This window comes from Sorex araneus, chromosome 4 (assembly GCF_027595985.1).
Source record: "Sorex araneus isolate mSorAra2 chromosome 4, mSorAra2.pri, whole genome shotgun sequence".
NCBI lineage: Eukaryota > Metazoa > Chordata > Mammalia > Eulipotyphla > Soricidae > Sorex > Sorex araneus.
Window position 1 is genome coordinate 42,235,940 of NC_073305.1, and position 15,324 is coordinate 42,251,263.

The following is a 15,324-nucleotide window of genomic DNA, read 5'->3' on the forward strand; positions in this document are numbered from 1 at the left end:
GGGGACACACCCAGTAAACAAGAGTTGCTTTCTTGGTGGGGTGGTGCCAGGTGTAGCTGATGGGCAGGGTTTCTGCAGGTCGGCACACACTTCTATATGAATAAGTGCTGCTGAGCTCTAACTTTGCATTTTCACTTAGTCCTTCTCAACATTCTGTAACTGGGCACTTTGATTTTCCCCTGTTGTTAGTGGGAAAATGAAGACAGAGGAGTGCAGGAACTACTTCACGAGGTCTCAGTGGCAGGCTGGCTTGGTGCCAGTGCCTGCTTGCCCTCGAGTGGCTGCCCTCCCTTGAAAACACCCCGTAGCCCACCTGTTCTCGTCCGCGTTTCCCAGGGCTGGACCCTGAGGCGCTGCCCCCTCCCTCAGACAGTCTGCGGCTCTTCCTGGAGTCTCCCCCGGCCAGCCTTCCGTTTCCTGCTCACCACAGACTCCTCTGCTCTGGTTCCCACACCGGAAGGCAAGTGAGGAGTTGGTTTTCATTGTAAGCAGTGACCTGAAGAACTGGGGCTTCCCAGCTGCACAGAAATAACGGCCTCTTGGGGAAAGCTGAAATGGTGTCTCGGGCCCAGGAGCCTGGGTGGCAGGCTGTCTGCCTGTCGAGCAGAGTTGTTCGAGAACAGACTCTGGCGGAGAGTGCCGGGGACAGGGCTTGACCCAGTAGACTGGTCCCTGCCTGCAGACCTGCCTCGGGCGCCTGCTCCCGCCTGCAGCTTCTTCCTCCTGTGGGCCTGTGTGCTGCTGCCGGCTGCTTGTGGGTACCATGACCTGAGGACAGGTCCTCTCTTTGCCCGTTACCTGGCAGGCCACTTCAGCAACAGCCTCCGCTTGGGGCGGGGTCTGGGGGCAGGCTGGAGGGGGCTGGGGGGCGGGGAATGAGCTACCTGTTCCAGAAAAATAAACCACCCCTGCCCCTGCCAGCATAGCCGACACATTGACCCCCCTCCCTCCTGCCTTTTCCTTTTTCTTCTCATACAAACCAAATTCCCTCCAGCCGCCCCTCACAAAAAGGGGAATAAACAAAAACTGGGCCGGAGTAATAATACAGTGGTCAGGGCGCCTGCCTTGCCTTTGACTGACCTGGGTTCAATCTCCAGCACCCCTTAGGGTCCCCGGGGCCCTGCTGAAAGGCATATCCCTGAGCATAGCTGGGGGTGGTCCCAAAACAGAAAACCCAGCAGTGAGCCTGGTAGTAGAGGCCGTGCTGTTGCCGCCACCATTTCCACACACAGTGCCAACGATGATAAAGCACGATGTGGTGCAATCGGGAGCTCTTTCCTCCGGGCAAAGTAATCACGCCCAGTTTCTCCTCCAGCGCAGCCGTCATGGCAGGAGGGTCTGCGAGGAGATGCACGCGTGCGAGGAGCATGGCGCTGAGAGGCGGTTGTGGAGTGGGCCAGGAGACAGCCACAGTCTTTGTTTGATAAACACTCGGCCGCTGGTTTCCTAGGAACCAGTGTTCTTTAATTGGGACAATACTTGAAGCAACTGCTTGCTTTTTATTCCCTCCTTGTTCTTTCTCAGCTGCTGGAATGTGGTGGGAATCTGTTTGACGCCATCTCCATCGCGGTCAAGGCTGCTCTCTTCAATACAAGGTAAGTCTTCCTGGAGACAGACCTCTCCGGGGGGCTGGCAGGACCCAGCGGGTGTTGGTATGGAACACTTGCCGGTAGGTGAAGGTAGCCGGGGATTTTTGCATTGAAAATAGTGGCATTTTAATTGAAACTCCAGAAAACTCAGGTGCTATAGCTATTTATGGATCCTTTCCTATATTGTCATTTCCATAAAGAGGTACCGAGTAGAAAGCTCCTGGAGAGCCACAAAGAAGCCAGAGTAGAGACTCGCTGCGGTCGGCTCTCCAAATACTGAGTCTGCTAAAGCTCAGCTCCACATTCGGCCTCTTCTCCTCTGCTGCCTCAGCATTCCAGGCATAAGACGTAGCAGGTGCTCACACTCTCCTTACGGGTCACAGGCGTGTTCTAAGAGGATAGCAGCCTGCTGTTTGGTACCGCTGGTTTCAGATTCACAGAGCGCGTCGCCGGGACATGGCGCTAAGCTTGGAGGTCGAGATACCTGGTGACTGCTTGATGGATACACAGCGGGTCTCCCTCTTTGCAGCAGGTTTTTTGCGGAAATGTCAGCATTTTGGAGTGAGCCTGAGTGGGGGTGTTCACTCCTTGGGGGAGAGTACACACTGTGGTAATGAGGGGCCCTGGGGTATTGGAGAATGAGGAGTGGAAAGTTCTAGAAGACCCTAAGGAATTAACTGGATAAGGAAGATAATTCCAGGATGGTCATCATAGCGCCTTCGTCGTGGTGAAAAATTGGAAACAGCTTGGATATGTCAGTGTCAGAACTAACCTCTGGCACACAAGTGTGGTTAGAAGTTAGTTCCTATAGAAAATCAGCAACAAAATGCCGTCCTCACATGTAGATTGTTGGGAGGGCGTTTGCCTTGCAGTGACCTAACCTTCATTCAATCCCTAGCCCCCTTTGTGGTTTCCTGAGCCCCACCAAAAGTGATCCCTGAGCACCACCAGGTGTGACCCAAAAACAGACAAAAAAGAAATGCAGTCCTCTCTTCTGTTTCTTGTTTGCTTTATTGTATTTCACTTCTGGTTATGTCTGGAAGGTCATTGGGAATATTTTCCTGTTTATATCACGTTATAGCACATGGTTTAGTGTTTATCTTTAATTCAGAATTTTTTTCTGCAGTTGATGTAGGCTGCCCATGTAATTTTAAAACAGAACAGCCAAAAGGTTAAAGTCCCATGTAGGTTGGAAGCTGCAGGACGCAGTGTCTGCTGAGAATGAACGAACGCTGTCGAGTTTCCCACACCCAGATTCCTAGCTGAGACCAGTCGGGGGACAGGCTTGGCGTGTGTGACCAAGTGGCGGCTTGAGCAGCAGCCTGTGCTTAGGCACTAATGGAGGGGAAAGGAAGCTGCCATCTGCCATACTCGCGCCTCCGAATGCTTGCTGGCTGCCAGCTGGTTTCCATGGGCACCAAGGCAGAACAAGAGCGGAGCCAGGCGAGGCTGTTGGGCCGTGGCGGGGTGTTGGGGCAACTGTCCTTGAGGATGGTGGAACCCCGCTGCCCCGATCAAGGGGCTCTCCTGCCTCAGCCCCGAAACAGAACAGCTCCTAGGCAGTGGGGACTTGGTGCCGGGCACCCGGTGCCAGAGACACTTGTATGGTCAGAACCCTTGGCAGGGCGGAGGCCGTGCTGGAGGGCTTGTTCTCCAGTCCAGTGTTCTTCCGCCAGGTCAGTGGTGTCCACGGCCCTGTCCACAGGTGGTTGGAGAGCCCTGAGCTGGTCCTGCCTCACGGAGTTGTAGTCAAAGGGCTAGGAATGTATGTGTTTGTGCATGTTTGTTTGTATTTTTTTAAAGAAATGCCTATCAGGATTCAAGCAGTTTACTTGATTTGTTCAAATAGGAGTTAGTACTCCAGTGCCAGGGGCCCCGTGTGGGCTACCTCACAGGCCTTCCTCATCTCTGGGGCCACTCTCTAACTGCTCTGGCTGTTACCATGTGGAGGAGGGATGGCCAGCAGGGCAGAGCTGTGGGGTCTTTTGTTTAAGGACGGGGGAAAGGACCAGCACTAGTGTCAGTCTGGAAGGAACGCCTCTTCCCGCCTGTCTCCTGGAATGAATGGGCTTTATGGCTGTGTGCATTTCTTTCTCTTTTTTTTTTTTTGCGGTGCATTTCTGGCACACAGCTCCAGAAGCAAGGTGTGACAGCCCTCAAGACCTCTCCTAGGGGCTGGAGTGATGGTACACCGGGTAGGGCATTTGTCTTGCACGCGGCCGACCTGGGCTCGATGCCCAGCATCCCATATGGTCCCCTGAGCACCTCCAGGAGTAATTCCTGAGTGCAGAGACAGGAGTGACCCCTGTGCAAAAAAGACTCTCCTAACCCATACCCGCTGTGGTCACTACACCTGCTGACGTTTCCCGCTGTCCTGAGACAATACTTTGATTTTATCTTATTCATTCAAATGGAATCATTTAGTATGTTCTTGTGTTTGCTTCCTTCACTGATTGCTGTGGTTTAAGAACCCTCCATGAGTGATCCATGAATGCAGAGCTAGGGGTAAGGCCTGAGCACCACCAAGTATAGCCCCAAAACAAAACAAAACTATTCCCTGGCCTTCTGGGGTCATTGTTCTGCTCTGTGGTGTGCCGGTGTGTGCCTGTGCTGTAGTTTACTTCTGTGTGCTATTGATGGTCATCCGAAGAGTTTCCAGGTTGGGGATATTGCAAATAGTAATGGACAAGGGATTTTTTGTTGTTGGGGTGGGGGGGCACCTGGTGGTGATCAATCAAGGGCTCAGGGGACCCTATGGGGTGCCAGGGATTGAACCCAGGTTGGCCGTGTGCAAGGCAAGAGCCTTACCTGCTGTACTGTCGCTCCGGCCTCTGGTGGAATTTTTGTATGTTTTTGGGACCCACTCCCAAGCAGTGCCCAGAGGGCCTGAGGGTCCCTCCTGGGGAGTCTTGGCCAGCTGAGTCCTCGGGAACAGGGTGTTACTTCGAGGGCCCAGGAATAGGGTGTTACTCAAGTCTTGTGGTGCCAAGGCTTACCTGGCTTTTAGTGTATTTTTGTGTACAAAGGCCACTTGATTGAATGGCCTTTTGTTTGTTTGCAGATAACAAATCTGCAGTGTTCAAGGGCTGCTCTGAGCGTGGGTGTGGCTCCTGGTTGAGTGCTCAGGGACCATGAGGTGCCAGGTAGGGTCTCCGGCTTGTCATGTATACAGAGCCGGGCCTTTGCGCTGTCTCTCTGGCTGGTAATGAGACTCTTAGGAGAAATCCCTGCTCAAGGTTATTGTCCATTTCTGTTACTTCATTCTGTTGGTTTGTCTCACTCACGTTTATATAAGGATAATTTATATATGGATACAAACGCATATTGGCAAATCTTTTCCCCCACTCTATTATCTTTTTAGTTTTTCAATGACGTCTTTTGAAAAAAGTTCGGTTTTAATATTATTGAATCTTTATTTAATTTAATCTTTGTTTTGGAGGCCACACGTGGCAGTACTCAGGCCTTAACTCCTGACTCTGCTCTCAGGGATCACTCCTGGCAGACTTGGGAGACCACGTGGAATGCTGGGGTCACAGCTGCATGTACTCTCTCTTGAGCCCTGAATGTATATATTTTTTTAAATTAAAAAAATTCGTTTTTGTTTTGTTTTTATTTTTGGACCAAACCTGGCAGCAGTGTACAGGGCTTACTCCTGGCTCTGCACTCAGTGATGTCTCTTGGCAGGCTTGGGGGACCTACCTGGGATGCTGGGGATTGAACTTAGGTCAGCCTTGTGCAAGGCAAATACCCTATCTGCTTTACTGCCGATCTGGCCCCACCTTTGTTTATCTTAAACCTTTGCTTTTAATTGTGTGCAGTACCTGTGGCTGGGTGGGTATGGCTGGGCACACAGTTGCATTGCTCACTACTTAGCTTAGACAGCCCACGTGCTGTCATCATTGTTCCGGGGATCCCAAATAGCAGTGCCGCCAGGGTCATACTAGCGTGTGGGGAGCAGTGCTGGGCACTGAGCTCACTGTCCCACATCTGCAAGGCAGGTGCTTCGCCAATGATCATGTTGTATTTTTCATTTCCTTTATGGTGAGCACTCCTGGCCAAAAAATCTTTGCTCTGGGCCAGAGCGATAGTACAGAGGGTAGAGATTTGCCTGCACACAGCTGACACGGGTCCAATCTCCAGCATCTCATATGGTCCTCCAAGCACCACCAGGGGTGCTTCCTAAGAATGCAGAGCCAGGAACAAGCCCCAAGCTTCCCTGGGTGTGACCCCAGAACCAGGAAGAAAAGATAGAAATCTGTGCCCTAAGGTTTTCTACTGAAAGCTCTGTTGTTTTCTCCACACCTATGATTCTTCTGGTGTGTGTGGTATGAGGTGGGGGTTACAGTTCATTTTATTTTCCATGTATGGAACTGATTGGCTTTGTGTTTGACTTGTTTTTTGGACAATCTTGGAGGCTACTCCTGATTCAGTGGGTCATTCGTGGTGGTGTTCTAGGTTGTTCACAGCTTGATGCTGGACAGGGGTTGGGGGGGGTGGGGCATACGGCACTGAGGTCTGCACCTGGGGCTCCAGTATACGAAGCTTATGCTCCAGCCCTTTGAGCTCTCTCCAGCCCACAATTAACAATTTTCCAGAAATCCTCCTCTCCTTACTGCACTGAAGTTTCAGCCGTGCCGTGCTGTGATGGGGTGGTTGGGGTGAGGTTAGTAAAGTACAGGAACTGCTTCTCTTCCTTCCTCTCAGTAAGTGAGCATATGGCGTTTCTCTTCCAGGATACCAAGAGTACGTGTTCTGGAAGATGAAGAGGGGTCAAAAGACATTGAATTGTCAGATGACCCTTATGATTGCATCCGACTGAGTGTGGAGAATGTCCCCTGCATTGTCACCCTGTGCAAGGTACAGTCTAGCATCTGATGACTTTCTTCTTCCCTGTTGCTCTCCTCCAGCTCCAACTTGTAAAGTTATTTTGTTCCTTTCGTGACATAGAAGTTGCTTTAGCTCAGATCTAGTTCTGGTTCTATTAGGAACCACAGTCCGAGAGGCCCGGGGTATGTCTTCTTGGGGAGCACACAGCTTGTATAGGCGAGGCCCTGGATTTGATCTCTGGCACCACGGGGAAAAGTCAGGGAAGGAAAGGAAAACCTTTATTGTGAGCAACTCTTCCTCCTCTGTAATCTGGAAGACGATGGTGTCTGGGAGCACTTGGTAGGTCACTGTGACAGGAGGCAGTTAAGTCCCTTCTGTACGCCATGCATTTCACAGAAGCAGTTCCTTTCGTTTCCTCGACCCTGTGGAGTCGAGACCGATTGTGTAGTAATAGGATGGTTGGAAGGGTAACACTGTCCCCTCTGTGGGTCCCGATGACCTCATCTGTGAAATGAGGGTGTAGGAGCAGGTCCTGGGTCTGATGGATCAGATATAGTTCCTTCAGGAGCATGTCCAGCTGAGGCTATATGGCTGGCACTGCCCACTACTGTGCCAAGGGCCTGCAGTGGCTGTGACAGTCACAGTGCCATAATTCCCTGGAGAGTTTACAGATAGAATAAGGTCGGGAGAGTTTGACTTAATTCCCCCGAAATCATTTTTTGGCAAGAAAGTTAGCACTCAGATGGAAGGTTGCTTCTGGGGGCTGACCACTGAGCAGCTGCGAGTGTGCCTCTTAGCTAGGACACTTTTGGGACTGGAGGACTTGAGCCATACCCAGTGGTGCTCAGGACTTAACTCCTGGCTCTCCGCTCTGGAATCTCCTGGCGCTGCTCAGGGCCCTCTATGTGGTGCCGCGATCGAGCCGCAGAGTCGACCACATGCGGGGCAACCAACCTGACCCCTGTAATTTCTCTCACGGCCCAAACACGGACCCTTTTGATTCATCTTTGTCATCAGTGAAATATCCATGTGGTCTCTCCTGTGTTGGTGGCCTCTGAATTATAAGTCTTGACGTTCCACACCCCTCACCCCCATATTACGCTATGGGCTTCTGTTCCCCTGCTCAAAGGGCCTACAGCAGGACTGTTGACCATCACTCCAAATACTTGACATCTGAGCAGAACCAAAAACGGGATCGCAGATGATGGACAGTGCAGATACGATCTTGGCCCGTGTGATTGTGTCCTCCATGAAGCAACAAGACGTGTAGCTGGGGGGAGGGGGGTGACCCCCACGTAAGCAGTGCTCCCTGGCCTTGCAGATCGGCTATCGGCACGTGGTGGACGCTACGCTGCAGGAGGAGGCCTGCTCCTTGGCCAGCCTGTTGGTGTCCGTGACCAGCAAGGGAGTCGTGACGTGCATGAGGAAAGTGGGGAAGGGCAGTCTGGACCCAGAGAGCATCTTCGAGATGATGGAGGTGAGGCTCTGGGCCTGAGGCAGGGGCGGAACCTGCTCCTTCCTCAGGCACATGCCAGAAGCGTCCTGCAAGTCTCTTGGGCCCTCAACTTGAATAGTGTGGTGGACAGCTGGTGTGAGCTGCTTGTCTGCTGCCCCGGCCACAGGGGTGGGGGGTTGCTGGGCTGGGGAGTGGAGGTGGGCGCACTGCTTGGAGCTGGGAGGTAAGACCCTTGCCCTCCAACTACCAGGTTTCAGTGTTTCTACATGAGTGCATTAGTCACATTGAAAAAAAAAAATCCCCAACTCTGATTTGATGAGGGAATTGAATTCCTGATGGAAGGTTTCATGTTGAATGGAGTGAGCGAAGCTGGAGCCAGGGTCTAAGGGTGGTGCCCTGTTCTTCAAGGACCGAGACGTGTTGCAGTGGCCTGAGGAAGGGTGCCGGGAGAGCCGCCCCACTGCCTCAGGTCCCTGCAGCTCGCGACAGGACAGCGGGTAGGGCGCCTGCCTTGCACGGCATCCTATATGGTCCCCTGTACACCACCAGGTGTGGTCCAAACACTAAAATAACTAAAACTAAACCTAAAACTGAGCCAAGGAAAAAGTCACTGCATCAGCTGTACCCCTAAGATCGGGCTGGCCACTGTTACAGGAACATCCCCCAGGCAGGCCTGGTGTGGATCAGGGCGTCCGTTGCTGGTCAGCATCTAGTTGTCTACCTGACCACACTCAGGCTGTGCCCCGACGGGGCGTGCTGAGTCGCAGGCAGATACAGGTCTGCTCAGAATAGAACTACTCACGTGGCTGGAGTTTGCAGTTTGGTTTTGTTCCCATTATTTCCCTGAACCAGAGCCCGATGCTGCAACTGGGGTGTGCAGTTTGGGAGTGATTAGGTGGGAGCAAGGGCAGCCTTTTCCTGGTGGAGGTGTGGCCTCACCAGCAGATGTTCTTTTCCGCCCTCCCTCACCCTTCGCAGACCGGCAAGCGAGTGGGCAAGGTGCTGCACGTGTCCCTGCAGAGCCTGCTGCACAAAGAAGAGAGCCTGGGCGCCCAGAGACAGAAAGTGGGGTTCCTGGGGTGACCGGCGTGTGCCCCCACAACAGCTGTGTCGTTGGACTTTTCCTTGCAGATTCGTGTTTGTATATATTTTTCTTAATTGCTGTGAGGTTAAGGCAGCGTTTATCCATGTAAAATAAAGTCTATTTTCTGGTCTGGCTTTGGTGTGGCTGCAGTTCTTCAGCTCTAAGTGATATGGCCTCCAGTGACACCCCACTCCCCCCGCCCTCGGTGGTCCTGGCCTGTGTCTAATGAACGATGACCACGTCCAGAGATGGGCTTGAAGGGACCCGGCCTCGCTGTGGGAGTCTGGCCCCTCTGCAGGAGCTCAGCACGATAGCAAGCACACCCAAGACCGTGGAGAAGAAGAATACAGCAAGAGGCCTGGTAGAAAACTTGTCGAATGGAATTGCTTAAACTGTGTACATTGTGCATTTTGCTTTTTTTTTTTAAAAAAAAAAAATGATGGTTGACCCTTAAAAATAAGAATTGCCCAAAAAAGATTAGTTTGCCTTGGGTGCTTCTCACGGAGCAAGAAATGCTCTGCCCTCGGAAGCGACCTGGCTGGCTGTGGAACACCCCGTTCTTGCCGTTTCCCCTTCCAAGAGCACCAGGCAAAGCTCCCTCGGTTTAGGGGTTCAGTGGCCTCTTCAGTGCTCGGGTTGAACTTGCTTTATGCTTTAGGACTGCCCCTTGTGTTCTCTAAGGTTCCCGTGTTTTGTCAGCATTACGGAGACTGCCTTAGACATGGTGTGATTACCCAGCCTGTCCTCAGGCTCTGAGGACACAGGCCTTTCTTGATGGCCCCAGGTGGCTTTTCCTGTGAGCCCGTGTTCCACTCGTCACCGCGTGTTGGAATTGAGTCTAGGGGACGAGCAGTCTCTGTTTTCTTCTCCAGGGGAACAGAAACTTCCCAGTCAGTGTTACAGTGCCCCAGGGAAGAAGCTGATTCACGAAGGAGACTATTTCCAGCCACACCGTTTGTATTCTGCATTTCAGTTGGACAAATAGGGTAAGGAGTTAGGAATTTATTGCCTGCTGGAAAGAACAATGTGAGCTGCGGCCCTCGCCCGGGCACCTCCTGTCACTGCCAGCCTTGGACCTGGAGCTGCTGCCCTGGGGGAGCTGGGCTCAGGTTTCCTTTTTCCTGTCTTGCTGGTGATGACTCCTACAGAAAGTCGTCCTGAAGAGCAGTGACCCGCCTGCCTCCCCGACCCTGTTTGGGTTAGGAGTCATGATGAGGCATTGCCCATGGGGGGTTCAGAGAGTAACTGGAGTCTGGTTGGTTTAGAAGCCTTTGGTCTTCATGATTAAAGACATCAGACAGACAGGTGGGTCTGTGGCAGCTAGAGTATGACCGCTAGCCAGTAGGGCTGGCTGGCTAAGCAGTTAGTGAAAATAAAGAAGTATATTAGCATCTCTCTGTATCCAGAGCTGTCCTGGAAGATTCCTGCAACCTGTAAAAAATGCATCACAAATGAAGCCACACCCTATGAATAAGACCTTGCCCAGAGAGGTGGTTGAAAATGAATATGTCAGCTCCAGAATTAGGGAAGAGAATATTCAGACTGGCCTAGACTTAGGAAAACTACTGTCATTTAGAGACTCCTAGCTCCTTCCCAAAGACCCTAAGCTGTGGCCCACTCAGTGGAGAGCATGAAGGATGGCCAAAAGGAAGGCAGGCCTTGGGGGTGAGGAGAAAGTATTAGCAGTGGGGACCTAACACCTCCAAGGGCCACTGGGGGACAGGACCTGGGGGAGAAGTGCTCCTCCTTGTGGTCCTTGGGTGGACCAGGCTGAGAAGTGTCTTGCTCATCTGAACCCGTGCTGGGACCACACTGCAGAGTCTCGTGACTAATTGGCTCTTCCTTCCCTCCGGCCCTCTCCTCTTCCCTGTGGGACCAGTGCCTGGGGACCCAAAACCTGAATCTGTCTCAGGCTCTGATCCTGGGAGAGATGCAGGCTACAGTTGGTCCAGGAATGGCCTGAGAAAGACCCACCACAGGGCACTGGGGAACAGAGTGGTCAGTGGCCAGTGGCCGCAGAATTGGTCACAAGGTTTGGTCCTTGGGTGGACCAGGCAGAGAAGCCCTAATGTCCTATCACGTCATTATGAAGCTCTGCCACAGGGACTATGGTGTCAGTGAGAATTAGAAAAATTGTTCTGGTGTCTAGAGTGAGGAGGAAAGGGCGTTTGCCTTGCACGTGACTGACCAGGGTTTGATCCCTGGCATCCCATATGGCCTCCCAAGTACCGCCAGGAATAATTGCTGACTGCAGAGCCAGGAGTAACCCCTGAGCATCATCGGGATGTGACCCAAAAAGAAAAAAAAAAGAAAAGAAAAATTGTTTTGCCGAACAAATTTTATTAAGTGCTTGGAAAAACTCTGTGTGTGTGTGTGTGTGGTTGTGTGTGTATGTGGTGTGTGTGTGGGGTGTGTGTGTGTGTGTGTGTGTGTGTGTGTGTGTGTGTGTGTGTGTGTGTGTGTGTGTGTGTGTGTGTGTATGTGTGTTGTTTGGGGAGGGCATACCTAATGGTGCTCAGGGCTTACTACTCAGGGCTCTGTCCTCAGAGAGCACGCCTGCCAAGCCGGGGATTGAACTTGCCTTGCGTGCAGCTAAGTGCCCCTGCCCAGTGTCCTAGGCTCCAGCCCTGAAACCCTTTTTATTTTTTATTTTATTTTATTTTTTAATTTTATTTGTTTTTTTGTAATGGATCCCGTGAGGTGCAGTTACAAGCTTACAAACTTTTGTGGTTATGTTTCAGTCATACAATGCTTGAGTACCCATCCCTCCACCAGTGCCCATTCTCCACCACCAATGGTCCCAGTGTGTCCTCCCAACCCCCACCTCATCCCCCCACCCTGCCCCGCTTCTGTGGCAGGGTATATCCTTTTGCTCTCTCTCTCATTTTGGGTGTTGTGGTTTGCAATAGAGGTATTGAGTGCTCGGTCTATAGTGTATCTGAAACCGTTTTTTTTTTTTTCTTTTTGGGTCACACCTGGCAATGCACAGGGCTTACTCCTGGCTCTACACTCAGGAATTATCCCTGGCGGTGCTCAGGGGACCATATGAGGTGCTGAGAATCGAACCCAGGTTGGTCGAGTGCAAGGCAAACACCCTACCCGCTGTGCTATCGCTCCAGCCCCCTATCTGAAACCCGTTTTGAAGCTGGCAGACTCATCTACTGATGCCTTTGTAGCACTGTGTTAAGATCACTGTCCTGGGGACCATTCAGAGTGGCCAGATAAATATGCCTTTAAAAAGATCAGTGTCTTCAGAGATGCCACCAGACCCGGTGCCAAGCTGAACCTCATATCCCAGGCACCCTGGTGTGGGGGATAGGTGAGCGCCGCCCCCCCCCAACAGAGCCCCTACAGCCGAAAACCTCCAGAACCCAATTGCTACCATGCTCACAGCTGATCTCCACAGGCTTGAATGAGCATCATCCATCAGGGAATCTGCTGAAAAAACTCAGGTCTCAGGTACGCAGATGCAGGTTTTGTGATTGAAATCTCCAGACTCTCACGGAGTAGGGAGTGGGTGACCTCCCCCACCCCCATTCTTCCAGGAGCCTGGCAGACACAAGCTGCCTCTCACACCATGTAAGCTCATTAACGGCCATGATCCAGAGACTCACAAATCTCAGAAGATATCACCAAGCTGCAGAGATGCCTCAGACCCCAAAGTCACCTTCCAGTTAAAAATTTAACTACAGGTGTATCACCTTATTTAAAATTTTAGAATTCTCAGAGTGCACTGCATTCGTGGCTGCGGGACATTTCACACTCTATACCACTGATATACCAGGAGTAGCACACATTGGATAGGATATAATGTAGAAGGGAACCAATCTCACTTAAAAAAAAAAATTAGCACACAGGGTTCAACCTGTAACAACATGTTAGTAATCCCTCATACTAGGGCTGGGCAGCTCCAGGGTGAGATATAACAATCTTCACACACTTTCTTCTAAGGAAACCTTTTCTGATCACTTTTAGAGAATTATTCATAACAAGCAATACAAAATAAATTGCTTAGGGCCTGCTGTAGCTATAACACAGCGGTTGGTCTTTCGCCTTTCATGCGGCCAACCCGTGTTTGATTCCTCCGCCCCTCTCGGAGAGCCCGGCAAGCTACCGAGAGTATCGAGCCTGCGCGGCAGAGCCTGGCAAGCTACCCGTGCATATTGGATATGCCAAAAACAGTAACAATAAGTTTCCCAATGAGAGACGTTACTGGTGCCCGCTCTAACAAATCAATGAGCAACGGGATGACAGGGCCTGCTGTTGAGGTATAGGTGGTTGGGAAAATTTGAAATAATGGTGGTGGGTAAGGTGTAATGGTGGTGGGATTGGTGTTGGAGTACTGAATGTAATTATTGTGAGCGACCTTTAAAAAATAACAATAAAATAAGAAAAAGAAGAGTTTCTATTGGAGAAAATAGAAAATGTTCTGGAGCTAGATGGTAGTATTGGTTGTATAGTCAAGTGAATGAACTTAAGGCCATAAAACTGAGCAATATAAATAATTAAAATGGCAAAGTTTATGAATTATATATTCTTGTAGCACGGAGAGACTGTTTAGGAGTAAGGCGCTTGCCTCCCATGCAGCAGCCAACTTTTGTTCAATCCCTGGCACCAAACAGTAAACTCTGAGCACCCCCAAGTGTGGCTCATACAGCTTGTTCACTCTCCCACCCCCCAAAAAAGGGCCTGAAACCATAAAATCTACAAGGAATTGATAGAAATAGAATAAAGCTCCTTGATTTGGGTCCGTGAAAAGCTTTTTTTATATGATACATAAGGCACAAAAGCAAAAAAATGAAAAACCAGTGGAAGTACATCAGACTAAAAATCTGTAGAACAAAAGAAGCCATCCACAAAGTGAAAAGATAGCCAATGGAATGGGGAGAGGAGGGGAGCAGGATTTGCAAATCTTGGGGATGGAGAGATAGTACAGGGTCCCCCAGCACTGCCAGGAGTGATTCCTGAGTCAAGCGAAGAGTAACCCCAATGAGAATCTCCAGAGAGCACTGTAGCACTGTCCTTCCGTTGTTCATTGATTTGCTCGAGCGGGCACCAATAACGTCTCATTGTGAGACTTGTTATTACTGTTTTTGGCATATCAAATATGCCACGGGTAGCTTGCCAGGCTCTGCTGTGCGGGTGGGATACTCTCGGTAGCTCGCCGGGCTCTCCGAGAGGGACGGAGGAATCGAACCCAGATTGGCCGTGTGCAAGGCAAACACCCTACACGCTGTGCTATCGCTCCAGCCCCATTAAACTGTACCCAACCACAATCTTTTCCAGACTTGATTGGAATGGTTCCTTCTATGGTGACTCGTGGGGTTTGTGGTGAGATTCTGTTCCTCAGGCTGTTGACCTGAGGACCTCAGTTTGCCTGTGGCTGGTGGCTGGAGATCACCCTCAACCTCTTGTCATAGGTCCCCCGCAGGGGTGCATCTGCAGCTTGCTTCAACAAAGTGAGAAAGAGGAGACACAGACAGAGGAGGGGGAGGGAAAGGAGAGAGGAGTCAGGAAGGGAGAGGGGAAGAGAGAAAGAAGGTGTGTGTATTCAAAAAATAAATTACAAAAGGGGTGTGGCGGCTCTCTCTTGCTGCTTTCGTTGGGTGGTCTCCATTGGGTGGTCTCCGTCGCTTCTCCCACCCTGGGGAGGTCGCTGGCGATGGGCAGATGAAAGAGGGAACAAAGGCCATGCTGGTTGGTGTTAGTTGCAGTTTATTCCAATCTCCTCTCCAGTCTCTGATTTTCCTTCTGCTTCTCTCACCCTCCGGATCCCACGGTACAGGCAGTCTGGATGATCGTCCCTTTTTTTTTTTTTTGCTTTTTCGGTCACACCCAGCAATACTCGGGGTTACTCCTGGCTTTGCACTCAGGAATTACTCCTGGCAGTGCTTGGGGGACCATATGGGATGCTGGGGATCAAACCCGGGTCGGCCGCGTGCAAGGCAAATGCCCTACCCGCTGTGCTATCGCTCCGGCCCCATGATCGTCCCATTTTATGTGAGAGGAATCTGTGTCTTGGAGGATTTCTCCCAGAGGACAGCACTGCGCAGGCATCTGAGCCAGATTTGGAATCTAGGCCCTGGTTCTTTTTCCATTCGGACACTGCCGGCCTTTTGGGGCAAAGCAAGGAGCGAGGGCCTTGGGGGAGCCCCGCCCTTGGCTGTGTGGTGCCTAGCCCCTCTCCCCACGTGCTGTCGCAGGGCCGTGCACACGGGGCCGAGGCAGCCCTTGGTAAAGGACTGACAGCAACAGCACAGTACGGTCTGAAGAGGAGCACAGGCCGCTCGCAAGCCATTGTCTTGGATTTTGACTGGGGCCTGGACCCGCCCTTCTGATATTCTTTTTTGGGAAGCAGGGGAGTGCAC

At 51.4% G+C, this 15,324-nt stretch overlaps 1 protein-coding gene across 1 annotated transcript in view; it reads left to right on the plus strand.

Annotated features, from left to right (window-relative positions):
* The window catches only part of EXOSC7 (exosome component 7), a 30,331-nt gene extending 21,241 nt beyond the window's left edge, over positions 1-9,090 (plus strand). Inside the window, exons 5-8 of the mRNA XM_055137179.1 lie at positions 1,525-1,595; positions 6,323-6,446; positions 7,738-7,893; positions 8,851-9,090. Of these exons, the coding sequence (XP_054993154.1) occupies positions 1,525-1,595; positions 6,323-6,446; positions 7,738-7,893; positions 8,851-8,955 (456 nt within the window). The 3' untranslated portion in view covers positions 8,956-9,090. The remainder of the gene's footprint in view (positions 1-1,524; positions 1,596-6,322; positions 6,447-7,737; positions 7,894-8,850) is intronic.
* Positions 9,091-15,324: the final 6,234 nt, after the last annotated feature.